General features: G+C 35.0%; 1 protein-coding gene and 1 non-coding gene across 2 annotated transcripts; one reads left to right on the top strand and one right to left on the bottom strand.

The window, feature by feature from the left end:
• Positions 1-2,055: 2,055 nt before the first annotated feature.
• On the bottom strand, positions 2,056-5,618 carry LOC140956229 (uncharacterized). The gene is made up of 2 exons (XM_073412919.1): positions 4,740-5,618; positions 2,056-4,627 (listed from the first exon to the last, which is right to left on the bottom strand). The coding sequence occupies exons 1-2, from the start codon at positions 5,598-5,600 to the stop codon at positions 4,610-4,612; spliced, it is 879 nt and encodes a 292-aa protein (XP_073269020.1). The 5' UTR covers positions 5,601-5,618; the 3' UTR covers positions 2,056-4,609.
• An 8,092-nt stretch (positions 5,619-13,710) lies between these two features.
• On the top strand, positions 13,711-13,819 carry LOC118049084 (small nucleolar RNA R71). Its single transcript, XR_004687610.1, has one exon. It is a non-coding gene; the product is annotated as a small nucleolar RNA R71 (small nucleolar RNA).
• Positions 13,820-14,679: the final 860 nt, after the last annotated feature.

Consider the following 14,679-nt stretch of genomic DNA (forward strand, 5'->3'; position numbering starts at 1 on the left):
CAAGCATTTGTTGTACCAAGTATTATACAACACAAATCTAGATTAACCATTTAACAAGCAAGGTATTAAGAATTAGTAAGATAAAAAGATAAGACATGTTAATATTAAACATTAAGGTCCATATTGAGTTTACACTATACTTATTCTTACACCATTAGTGTAACCTTTTCACCTTGACATAATAAACTTAGCTAGACATAATAAACTTAGCTAAACATAATGAGAAGAGAAATATAAATAAACAAAACAAGAACATAAAGAAAATACAAGTTAACTAAGTAAAGGAAAGGAAATGAAAAACATAAACAAGATATTAATGAAAGCAAAACTTAAAAATTACAAAAAAAAATATAAAGAGAGAAATAAAGAGTATGAACTTGATCTGAACAACCCAAGCCCCCAAATGCATGGCAAATGCCTCCTTTTATAGGCCAAAATTCGGAATTATTGATTTGATGACTAATTGTTGAGTGGGTGGCCAACTTTTGACTTGGTGAAAATCCTTATCTTCTTGTCTGAATAAAAAAAAAAATGCTACCATCCGAACTGGGTCCACTAGAAAACATGAAAGTTGTAGGCAATTGACTCAGCTTTCCAGGAAAAAAAAATGGAGGTTATTTGGACTTCTAGAACTCCAGATATGGGCCAAACACTGAACAGTGTTCGGGCTGCAGGATAGATTCGGACTTCTCCGTTGTTGCTATAATTTGGACTTGAAAATGGCCTTCTTAGATCTTGATGAAAACATGAAAGTTGTAGGCCTATGTCTTACTGAATCTGTGTAAAAATTTGAGATCCTTTGGACATCTAGAACTCGAGATATGACCTAAATACCAAACAATGTTCTAGTTTGGACTGCACCAACATCTCTTTTCTAAGTTTCACCCTCTCTTTATCTTCACAAATTTCAGTAGTTGAATTCATCAATCAATCCTTTGATTTATGTGATAGACTTGCATTTAAGATGAACATTTACCATATATTAGGGCATTTTATAGTATTAGACTTGTTATTATAAAACATGCTTTAGTTAAGGAGTTATTGATACTTTAAGTGCAAAATGATTATATAAAACCTTGATAAATATGCACTTTTAAGTATTAATCACACCCCCCAACCAACTTATTACTAGTCCCTAGTAATCAAAGCGTTAAAATAAAAAAACAATTTGCAAATTCCATAAAGCAAGGCATTCATCATTCAACTTACTTTAATTTATCCAGATAAACAAGCTCTCATTAAATTCATATATCTGCTCAATACCTCTTAAACAAGATATTAATAAACCTTTTTTTTGTGCTCAAAAGATCAACATATAGTTATGGGGCTTGACTTGGAAGAAAAACAAATTTTTGTTCTAATGTTTAAGGCTAACTTCCTTATGTTGCGATGTCGCGGTCGCACAAATTAATTACCCTAGCTTAAAACACACAAGATAGTATAGAGCAAGCAAGGGGTCGATCCCACGAGGAAGTTTGAAGTTAGATTTTTATGTTGTACGTTATGTAATTGGGGGGGATTGATTTGAAATGATTTAAACTATGGCAGAAATTAAACTAGCAAACAAAATCAATTGAAACTGAAATATATCAAGAAAACAAACCTTGGTTGCAAGCACACATCCACCAACGGAAATTAGAACCGATCCTTGAAACGAAACTCCAGTTTATATTATGAATTTTATCTTTTCTTAATATTGGTTAATTAACGGATCCGCCGTATAACTAGCCCTAACCAACAAACAATCACAGTGTCCGCACTAATGATTTAATCCAATGGCAGCCTTAAGATCTAGATAAATTCATTAATCTTAACAAACAAGTTGTCAATTTGTGTTGCTATGATCGAATGTTCTCCCTAAGTTTAATAACGTAGTTCCGCTACAATTATCAAGCTTAGTTGCTTCACAAGTTTATATACCACAACTCCGGTTTTGATATCAAACTTAGCAATAGATTGTTCACAATAATAACTTAGAGTCCGCTCTAGCAATTAAGATAAACAATCATAAGAAATATGCATAGGAAAACAATCATACTCATTCATAACATAAACTGAAAATAAAAGGAAGAATAAATCTCACGGTTCTTGAAATCCGAAGGTTTGTTGTGTCCTTGCAACCAAGAAAACGAGCTTAGCCTTGCATATCTATTGAACAACTACTCCTAAAGATGAAAGAATACATAATTTCTGATTTGTAGAGAGGAGAGTTTGTGTTTCTTCCTTCTTCTTCTTCTTTTTTCTTCTTCTTCTACTCACCCTCTATTTATACACAAATTGTAAGTAAGAAAATATCAAAGCTCAAGTGTGAACATCAATAGATGGTGGTAGTGTGAAGGCTGCTGGCTGCTGGCTGCTGGCTGCTGGGTTGAGGTTGGTGGCTGCCATGAGGTTGGTGGCTGCCTTGAGGTTGGTGGCTGCCTTCCTTGACCTTCTAGAATATTTACTAGAGGAGCTAAATTGCTGGTCGGTTTGGATGCTTCTAGATGAAATTTGGATTCGTTTCTTCACGCAACCTGCTTGCTGGCAGAATTTAGCTGTCATCTTTGAAAAATCATATATCCCTCATATGACATCGTTTTTGGCTGAAATTTGGATCGTTTATAGATCTTTGAGTAAGGAATCCAACAAAATTGAGTTTGCATCAATTGGACTTCTGAAGCTCCAGATATTGAATTTTGAATGGGCAAAGGTCAACATTGGCAGACTGCGAGATTTGACTTTGAAGGATGTGATTTCCATGATCTTTCTCTTTTTATTTTTCTTGCATTACATTTCCAAAAAGGTATGGATGTTAGCTTTTTAATGCCACTGGAATCACTTCATTTCGATCTCTGGAACTCACGCTCTGCACAAAATACCGACTGAACGTCAAATCTGCCAATTACCTCCAATTTACTCCTTTTTGCATCTTTCATCCAAAAATGCCTTCAAAACATAAAACAAAGAATATCAAGGCATTTTATATAAATAACATATGCAAAACACTAGTTAAATGCGGGTGAAACTATCGAATAATATGGTTACATCAAATACCCCCACACTTAGCTCTTGCTCGTCCTCGAGAAAGGATAAATTAAATTAAATTAAAAATAACTATGATCAATTTCTTAATCTCCCATCAATGTCTAAGAGTACAAGCATTATAAACAAGAATACAATCATGAAGGATAAATAATATAATTCTCATGAATTTATTTACATGCAAACTTCAAAACTCAATCAATCGTCTGGATTTAAATGAAATCTATGCCATGCCAAAGTGATAGGTCCTCTCATTGATATACACTCCAACACTCATGTGTTTAGGGTTTATGTGTTTAAATCTCTCAAATTCAATCAAAGAGTATGTTCTACCATAAGCTTGCTTTTCAATCTCATCTCCATTAGCAACTTATTACAAGTATTATATGAATCAAAAGGTCTTATTTTCCGGTTGTAATAGGGCTGAGGTTAAGGTGAGGTAAAAGAAAGTAAAAGGAAAGGTTCAAACCAAAGAAAGTAGAGCATTTTGAAAAATAATACTTCAAACAATATAATTCCATTAAAGCACATAAATTTTTCATCTTTAATCACAAATGTTTAACTCCTTTTGATTTCAAGCTCTTTCAACATAAAACCTTAAGAACATAAAGGAATACTTTTTTTTTCTTTTTTCTTTTTTTTTTTCTTCGGCAACTTTGCCCATTTTTTCATCAAGCATCACTTCTTTGTTTTCATATAATTTCCAACCATAATTCCATGAAATATTACAAGTATATGCTCTACTAATCCTTGGCCAGGGAAAAGAAAAACATATATAAAGTTAAGGCTTATACATGGATAAAGCAAAAAAAGATAACCAAGCTCAAAACGGGTTCACTAAGGATAATATGCTTTAGGTTGGCTTTTTGGCTTGAGGGGTTAAAATTCCTAATGCCTTTATCATCTTCATGTATATTTGTAATGGGATATAATCTCAATAAGATATGAAGCAAGTTCTAGAGATACTTATCATTGAAAGAATGCACACTCAAAGAATATAATTTTGAAGGCTCAAAAGCTTGCATTTGTATAACACTATAAAGTCAACATGGCATATTCTCAAAGTCAATCCCTAAACCAATTAAACCTTAAAATTTGCATGCATACTCCTTCATTTGATTTATATCTTCATCTATCTCAATTAATTCTCATACATAATACTCATATTCTCAAAAAACCAATAGGAGTTAAAAAGATCAAAATGTGTGTTTTTTTTTTTTTTTTAAGAACAACAAAGAAAATTAAAATAAGAAAACCAAAATTCTCTCAATACCCCCACACTTAAAACACAACATTGTCCTCAATGTTGAAATAAAAGCAAAGGAACATAAGAGAATGACAAAGATAAAGTAAAATACGAAAAATAAAAGATAAGGAAAAAGAAAGCAAATCTGATTTTTTTTTTTTTTTGTGCTGGGTTGCCTCCCAGTAAGCGCTTTTGTTTTATGTCATTGGCTCGACATATTGCATGCTCATTCTTCATAGATTGGTTCAATTAACTCTACAGAAGCGGTGAGTTCTGCCGTCCAACCTTCATAGAAAGGTTTCAAACGATGCCCATTGACTTTGAGTATGTTGTTCGTTTCTAAACTTGTAATTTCAACTGCACCATAAGGAAAAACATTAGAAACAACAAATGGTCCAATCCAACGAGAGCTTAACTTTCTAGGAAAAAGTTTCAAACGCGAATGATAAAGAAGGACTTTGTCTCCAACATGAAACTCCTTTCTTGTAAGCATTCGGTCATGAAGATTCTTAGTCTTTTCTTTGTAAATCCTTGCATTCTCGTAAGCATCATTTTGAATCTCTTCCACCGTAATTCCAATCTTTTTAGGCACCAAAAGGATAGGCGCCACCCATTCACTATCCGTGATGGGGTAAATGACTCCTGCATCATGAAGGACAATTTGCAAAGCTTGCAAATCCAATGTTGATTCATGCATGTTTTGGGGAACACATATATGCCTTTCCATCTCTTCTATCTTGGTAAAATCATAGTCATTGCTCAAAGCCATGCTTAATCCATACTCATCATCAAAATCACAAACTGGCTGCACACACTTACCAACTTGGTCATAACATGTGATAGAATAAACATTGCTATAAGGATATGCCATTGCATCATGAAAATTAAATTCAATTTTTTCATCTCCTACCTCCATAGACAAGGTATCCTTACCACAATCAATCTTTGTGTTGGCAGTTTTCAAGAATGGTCTCCCAAACAATATAGGAGTGCTGGTTGATGAATCACAAGAATCATGTTCCATATCAAGAACATAAAAGTCACATGGAATAACCAAACTATCAATCTTGACTAGGACATCTTCTATCACACCAAGTGGGTAAACAAAACTACGATCCGCAAGTTGCATTACAATACTAGTTTTATTCAAAGGCTCTAGACTAAGAGAATCATAAACATGTTTAGGCATAACACTAATGGATGCACCTAAATCGCATAAAGCTCTTTTAAAACTAGCATTACCAATAACACATGGGATAGTAAACGCACCTGGGTCTTTTTGTTTCAAAGGCAGATTCTTTTGAACAACAGCAGATACAACTTCACCCATACTTACCGTTTCATGACCTTTCAGTTTTGAAAGCTCTCTTGGTAGTACACAACTCCTTCAAGAATTTGGCATACTTGGGAATTTGCTTGATAGCATCAAGCAAAGGAATGTTGAGTTCTACTTTCTTAAAAACCTCTAGAATCTCTTTTTCCTTGTCCTCTTTCTTTGACCTAGAAGAACTCACGGGAAAGGGTGGAATTGTTGTAAAACTGGAATTCATTGAGTGAGGAGTTACCTTTGGAGTGTTGGTCTTTGTTTCAGTTTGTGGAGGAGAAGGATGATGTATCTTCTTTGTACTCAATTCAGTTTCTATCTCTTCTTCTTCCTCCATCTCAATTTGTTTTGACCTTTTCTCTTCAATTTCTTTCCCACTTCGCAACATGATCGCACTAACATGCTCTATTGGATTCAATGCTTGGGAGGGCAATTTTCCATTCATTTGTGCTTCCAATTTTCCCACACTTGAAGCTACTTGCCCCATTTGCTTTTCCAAGTTGTGAATACTTGACCTTGTTTCCTGTTGAAAAGACATGACATTTTGTTGCAAAGTAACAGTATTAGAAGCCAAAGTTTTCATCATCTCACGAAGATCATCATTGGATGACGATTGTCTGGCTTGATAATTCTGTTGGGGTTGAAATCCATTGGGATGGAATTGTTGGCCTTGATTGCCTTGTTGAGGTTGGTTCCCATATCGTAGGTTAGGATGATCTCTCCATCCAGGATTGTACGTGTGGGAAAAAGGATCATACTTACGCTGAGGTTGTCCGTTGAATGCTCCATCAATTGCATGAGCTTGTTCAATGTAATCTTCTTGCATTGTTGGGCACATATTCGAAGCATGTCCTTGTGAGGAGCATATGCTACAAACTTTCACCTGCTGCACATTTCCACAAGCCAAAGAACGCACAAGAGAAGTAAGATCATTAACTTTATTTTCAAGGTTAGAAATACTTACCTCATTTACTCGTTTGTTGGAGAAGTCTCCACGAGTGCCAAATTGTTTTGAGTTGGCTGCCATGTTTGAGATCAATTGGCGTGCAGCCTCAGGTGTCTTATCTACCAATGCGCCTCCACTTGCAGCATCAATGATACTACGGTCAGTAGGCATCAATCCTTCATAGAAATATTGAATGAGTAGCTGATCGGGTATTTGATGATGAGGGCATTGAATACACAATTGCTCAAATCTTTCCCAATACTCTGAAAGTGTCTCTCCATGAGATTGCCGAATCCCACATATTTCTTTCCTTATGTTGGCAACTCGAGATGCTGGGAAATACTTCTCAAGGAAAATCTTCTTCATGGCGTTCCAAGTTCTAATAGATCCTGGGAGAATAGAGAAAAGCCATGCCTTTGCTGCCCCTTTTAAAGAGAAAGGGAAAGCTTTCAACTTAACTTGTTCTTCATCAACTCCATTCGGTTTCATGCCAACACAAACCATATGGAACTCCTTGAGATGAGTATGAGGATCTTCTCCTGCAAGACCATTGAATGTTGGTAACAAATGTATAAAACCAGATTTGAGCTCAAAGTTTACATTATTGTCTATGTTTATGCACAATGGTTGATTCTCCACGTTAGGAGCAGCAAGCTCCTTGAGTGTTTGTTGTCGTGCAACCGCCATGGTGTTGAGGTGAACTTCCTTTCTTAACTTGCGTAAAGTGCTTTCTATTTCAAGATCAACCTGCACTAGACTCTGATTAGTAGAACGGGTTACTGGCATCAATTGCTAAGAAAACTCAAAAGGAAGCAACCACACAAGAGAAAAAAAAAAATGCAAATTATATGAAAATCCTATGCTAGAAAACTAAAACTACCTAAAACCTTAGAACACAGTGGAATTTGGCCTCGATAGGGTGGGGCTAGTGGTATACCACTAGTCTTGTTCAGAACGTCATTTCACTTCAGAAAACGAAGGTTAGAAACCTAATTCCACAAACAATTCTGTCTTCAACAGTACCGCTGCGGCAAGTGAACAGTAACACCGCAAGCAAAAATTCTGTTTTTTTTTTTTTTTTTTTTTCAGAAATGTAAATAACAATCACAGAAACTAAAAATAACAGTACAAGCACAAGAATCAACTAAAATTACCTCCCCGGCAACGGCGCCAAAATTTGTTGCGATGTCGCGGTCGCACAAATTAATTACCCTAGCTTAAAACACACAAGATAGTATAGAGCAAGCAAGGGGTCGATCCCACGAGGAAGTTTGAAGTTAGATTTTTATGTTGTACGTTATGTAATTGGGGGGGATTGATTTGAAATGATTTAAACTATGGCAGAAATTAAACTAGCAAACAAAATCAATTGAAACTGAAATATATCAAGAAAACAAACCTTGGTTGCAAGCACACATCCACCAACGGAAATTAGAACCGATCCTTGAAACGAAACTCCAGTTTATATTATGAATTTTATCTTTTCTTAATATTGGTTAATTAACGGATCCGCCGTATAACTAGCCCTAACCAACAAACAATCACAGTGTCCGCACTAATGATTTAATCCAATGGCAGCCTTAAGATCTAGATAAATTCATTAATCTTAACAAACAAGTTGTCAATTTGTGTTGCTATGATCGAATGTTCTCCCTAAGTTTAATAACGTAGTTCCGCTACAATTATCAAGCTTAGTTGCTTCACAAGTTTATATACCACAACTCCGGTTTTGATATCAAACTTAGCAATAGATTGTTCACAATAATAACTTAGAGTCCGCTCTAGCAATTAAGATAAACAATCATAAGAAAATATGCATAGGAAAAACAATCATACTCATTCATAACATAAACTGAAAATAAAAGGAAGAATAAATCTCACGGTTCTTGAAATCCGAAGGTTTGTTGTGTCCTTGCAACCAAGAAAACGAGCTTAGCCTTGCATATCTATTGAACAACTACTCCTAAAGATGAAAGAATACATAATTTCTGATTTGTAGAGAGGAGAGTTTGTGTTTCTTCCTTCTTCTTCTTCTTTTTTCTTCTTCTTCTACTCACCCTCTATTTATACACAAATTGTAAGTAAGAAAATATCAAAGCTCAAGTGTGAACATCAATAGATGGTGGTAGTGTGAAGGCTGCTGGCTGCTGGCTGCTGGCTGCTGGGTTGAGGTTGGTGGCTGCCATGAGGTTGGTGGCTGCCTTGAGGTTGGTGGCTGCCTTCCTTGACCTTCTAGAATATTTACTAGAGGAGCTAAATTGCTGGTCGGTTTGGATGCTTCTAGATGAAATTTGGATTCGTTTCTTCACGCAACCTGCTTGCTGGCAGAATTTAGCTGTCATCTTTGAAAAATCATATATCCCTCATATGACATCGTTTTTGGCTGAAATTTGGATCGTTTATAGATCTTTGAGTAAGGAATCCAACAAAATTGAGTTTGCATCAATTGGACTTCTGAAGCTCCAGATATTGAATTTTGAATGGGCAAAGGTCAACATTGGCAGACTGCGAGATTTGACTTTGAAGGATGTGATTTCCATGCTCTTTCTCTTTTTATTTTTCTTGCATTACATTTCCAAAAAGGTATGGATGTTAGCTTTTTAATGCCACTGGAATCACTTCATTTCGATCTCTGGAACTCACGCTCTGCACAAAATACCGACTGAACGTCAAATCTGCCAATTACCTCCAATTTACTCCTTTTTGCATCTTTCATCCAAAAATGCCTTCAAAACATAAAACAAAGAATATCAAGGCATTTTATATAAATAACATATGCAAAACACTAGTTAAATGCGGGTGAAACTATCGAATAATATGGTTACATCACCTTAGGTTGGGATTATTTTTTTTTTCTTTTTATTTATTTATTTATATACACATACAACTTGAAACACAATGTATCTTTAACCCATGTAACGAGTTTTAGGCTAATGACTCCCATACCAATTGGTCTTAGGGCATTAGGTGTTGGGACACCCCTACGAGCTTAGCAACTCGGGTTGCAGATACTGATACGTAGATAGTGCAATGTTTGATTCCCTTAAGCTTTTCTCCTCAACCCATGTAACAAGCGTTGGGTCAATAGCTCCCAAGTCAATTGACTTTAGGGTATTAAGTGTTAAAACACCCCTTCGAGCTTAATTGCTTAGGTTAGGGTGGCTACGAAACCAAACTTATCTATCTTTTTATTATCATTGTTTTTTTTTTTTTTTTTTTTTTGCAAATTATGTATTATCCCTTTCCCTTAGTTGTTACCTTTAACAAAAGAACATAAATAATGTAATAATCCAATGTGCAACCCAGAATCATATGTTAAAGTGTGTGTGTGTAAATGAAGATTTAAGAATACTTGTTAAATGAGCATATGAGCATAATTAAGTGCTGATAATACGAGAGTTTGCAAACCTGAATATTTCAAGAAGTATTCTGATAGACCTTGTTAAGAATGTTTACTAAGATGTGTCTCAAGAGTCACTTTAACAAAAGAACTTCTTTTACTCTGCCATCCTAGTAACAACAGTTTTGCAAATAGTTTATGAAATAGATAACACGGTTTTTTTTTTTTTTTTAAAATATCAACTACTACCCTTTCCCCCCAACCAAAATGAGATATTGTCCTCAATGTCTTAAGGTAGAAAGATAGAGTATAGAAGACATCACCTGAAATAGCAAACACTAACAAACCTGAAACACACTTAAACAAATATAAGAAACAACAAAGCACAATAATAAAACCAAAAGACGCAAATATTTATAGATGAGAAATTGAAAATGCAATCACACCACCTATATGTAGGCTAGTTGTAGTCTCACACTCTCTCTCTCTTTATTTATTTATTTATTTATTTTGAAAAATCATGTGTATGTACAGGTAGTTATGATTGTGGCTCACATCTTTCCTTGGTTTTACGTCCAAGAACGGCTTAAGGCGCCCTCTATGGGTCGGGGATAGGCTTCCCATCCAGTTTTCTTAAAAACTGGTAAACAGGGTCTTTTTTAGTCAGATTCCCAAGACTAAGTCGAGCATGTTCTTTATGGAATTGTGGCCATAAATCATAAATTGCACGATGCACATCTCCACTAGGGTGCGTCTCCAGAGTCAATAGAAGATTATCTAAAGACCCCTTACTCAGGCCATCCTTAATGAATTGTATTTTATCTTCATGGTTTACAGATACGATTCCTAAAGAGCGACATGTCGCATTACAAGTCCATCTGGCACATCTATGACAGACTTTCAGTCGTTTTGCACGACGTTTCTTTGCAAAAGTGTTTTTACCTGTTCCAGGCATGTGTGAAATGAAAGAATTGGAGAACTCACCTGATAATTGGACCTTTGTTTCAATCAGCCAACGAATATCTTCAAGAATTCCATGGTTCATTAACAACCTCAATCTTTCACACCTAGCACGGTAAATTTTTGTAATCGCATTCTGAGGCAGAGCGGGAAAATACTTTTTTAATTTTTCAAGAGTGGTGTCCATTTTCAAATGAGAATTGGGGGAGAGATTCAAAGAAATGAGAAAGGGCAAAGAATTGCACAAATATATACACAGATATCAGTTATCATGGGAAACTGAAAGAACCGACTTAAGAGTCACGGAGTACCATTATCTGCCATTTGACTGGGGTGAGAGAAACTAGCAAAACAAAAGTCACACCAAAAACAAACACAAAGAAAATGTGAGAAAAACAAAATAATCAACCTTTATCTACAAGATCATTCAAACCAATGGATTCATTTTCACTAGAAAACTCACCAAAATAAGCTTTCAAACGATGTTCAAATACCTTCAAAACATTATCATTTTTTTAATACTCAATATCAAGGGCCCTATAAGGATACACATGTTTCAAAATAAATGGATCGCTCTATCATGGTCTTATTTTTTCAAGAAATAAATGGAGTCGAGAATTATAAAGCAAAACGTTTTTACTAGTATCAACTTTTTGACAATTTTCACAAGTTTTGTAGAATGCATGCGTGTCTTTGAACATGGTGGGCCAATAAAATTCATTTTGTAAGATTTTTACAGTCATCTTTCTTGATAAGAATTGACTCCCACATGCTTTAGAATGACAAAGTTTAATGACACTCCTTACCTCATTGTCAGGAATGCATCTTTGAAATTTTTGATCAAGACAATATTTGAATAAGTTAGGGTCATCCCAATAAAAGTTCTTCACTTCATTCAAAAACTTTCATTTGTCTTTAGTACTCTAGTGAGCTGGCAAATCTCATGAAGCAAGAAAATTGATATTTTTAGCAAACCAAGGCATTGAACTAAGAGAAAGTATGGATTCGTCAGGAGAGTAATCATCGATTGGTGGGATGTCAGATGTCAAATCTGTTGTCACTCTTGACAAAAGATCGACATCAATATTTTTGGTGCCTTTTTCATCCGTGATTTCTTCTTGAGAATAAATCATTTGCAAATCTTCAGATTCATCCAACTTAATGTTACTCAAAGTAGATTCAAGTTGATCATGAACTAATTCTTCAATATGATCTACTTTTTGTAAATCATTATCATCTCTAGGCTGCTTGCAAATGTTGAAAATATTCATCTCTAATGTCATGTTTCCAAAAGATAACTTCATAAGTCCATTCCTATAATTAATCAATGCATTAGAAGTTGCAAGAAACGGACGTCCTAAAATAACAGGGAATGAATTACATGCTTCAACAGGTTGCGTGTCTAAGACAATAAAATCCACAAGATAAATGAATTTATCGACTTATACTAACACATCTTCAATTATTCCTCTAGGAACTTTTACAGATCTATCAGCAAGTAAAAGAGTTATAGAAGTTGGTTTTAACTCACCTAGATTGAGACTTTGAAAAACTGAATATGGAAGTAAATTCACACTAGCTCCAAGATCAAGTAAAGCTCTTTCAATTTTATGTTCTCTAATAAAGCAAGAAATTGTAGGACACCCAGGGTCTTTATATTTCAAAGCATTATTGTTTTGAAGAATGGCATTTACTTGTTCAGCTAAAAAGGCTTTCTTTTTCACATTCAGTTTTCTCTTCACAATGCATAGATCTTTCAAAATTTTAGCATAGGAAGGTACCTGTTTAATAGCATCCAACAAAGGTACATTGATCATTACCTGTTTGAAAGTTTCAAGGATTTCAGAATTGTGATTGACTTTCCTTTGTTTGGTCATGGCATGAGGAAATGGAAGTGCTGGCGGAGAATCAGTCTTTTCTTTACAATGTTCAAATTCAACCCCTTCCTTACCCTCAGCGATTGACTCATCATCTTTCTCACAAGGTTCAAGAGTGAGTTTTTCAATAACCTTACCACTGTGAAGAGTGATGACTGATTTGACTTGATCCATGTGTTGGCTTCTGGAACTACTTGCATTTGCATTGTATTCCCCTTTGGATTTTGCTATGGTTGAGATGGAAACTTACCTTTCTCTTGAAAACTGAGAGCAGATGTGAATTTTGCAAGAGCATCTTTAAAATTTATCATGCTTTAAATAAGTTGAGTGTTGATTGTCTCTTGCTTTTCAATGAATGCATGCAATGTTTCCTCAAGATTTCTTTTAGGAGGTGGTGCATAAGAAGGTGCATATCCATGAGAAATTTGGAAATTATGGTGTGCTTGAAATGGTGGCTGTGAAGTTTGTGCATTCTTGTTATCATTCTTCCAACTGAAATTCAGGTGATTTCTCCAACCAAGGTTGTATGTTTGCGAGTATGGGTTATGATTAGGCCTTCGGAAACTGTTTAAAGCATGGGCTTGTTCATGGAGGCATTCCTTGAAAGAAGGCAAAGTTGGACAATCATTGGTTGCATGTTCATTTGTTTCATAGATTTGACACACAATGTCTTGAAGAGATTTTAATTGACCACTCGTTTTCAATTCTAGTGCCTCAACTTTTCTAGCTAAAGATGTAAACTTGGCTTGGAGGTCATGATCTTCCCTAAGCTTATACATACCTCCATTAGATGTATGAGGTTGGGTTTTACTTAGTGCCTCATAAGTGCATGTAGTGTCCCAATTTTGCATATTTTCAGCTAGCAAGTCTAGGTACTCCATTGCTTCATTAGGGTCTTTATCTTCAAAAGTTCCATTGCGCATCAATTGAAACATTTGCCTATCTTGAGGTGCTAATCCTTCATAAAATTGTGAAACCAATCTCCATGTTTCAAAACCATGATGAGGGCAAGTATTAAGCAAGTCTCGATACCTATCCCAACATTCGTAAAATGTTTCACCTGGTTTTTGAGTGAAAGTGGTGATTTGTCTTTTGAAAGAGTTGGTTTTGTGAGATGGAAAAAACTTCTTTAAAAATTGTTGTTGCATTTCATCCCAAGCACGAATGGATCCTGACCTAAGATTTTATAGCCATGTTTTAGCTTTATCTTTTAATGAAAAAGGAAAAAGCTTTAATCTAATGGTATTCATGCTACAATTTAAGTCATTATAGGTGTTACAAACTTCTTCAAATTCTCTCAAATGCAAGTATGGATTTTCTTGATCTAAGCCATGAAAAGAAGGTAAAAGTTGAATAATGCCTGGCTTAAAATTAAAATGGGATGCATCAGGAGGGAAAACTATGCATGAGGGTGCACTTGTTCTTGCGGGATTCATGTGGTCTCTAAGTGTCCTAACACGGTTATTCTCATTATTCTCATTATGAAGTGACTGGTTATCTTCTTCGGTAATATTTTCTGAAAAATGATGAGGATACCCTACAAAGTCTACCACTTAATGTAAGTGACCAAACACTCATGCACGTGTAGAAAGAGAATAAAAGGAAGAAGAAAACAAAAGAAAAAAAACAAAATAAAAGAAACAAAGTTAGATACAAGAAAAGTGAAAAGAGAAAACAAAATAAATACTATAATTTGTATAAGAATTTACCTCCCCGGCAACAGCGCCAAAAACTTGACACGACCAAAAGATTGATGTCTTCTCCCAAGTGCAGGAGTGTCAAAGTAATAAATAACCCGGCAAGACCGGGGTCGAACCACAGAGAGGTTAATTGTATAAATTATAAATAACAAGACAACAACAACAACAACAACAACAACAATAATAGTAATAGTAATAGTAATAGTAATAATAGTAGTAATAGTAATAGTAATAGTAGTAGTAATAATAATAATAATAATAA

This window comes from Populus alba, chromosome 12 (assembly GCF_005239225.2).
Source record: "Populus alba chromosome 12, ASM523922v2, whole genome shotgun sequence".
NCBI lineage: Eukaryota > Viridiplantae > Streptophyta > Magnoliopsida > Malpighiales > Salicaceae > Populus > Populus alba.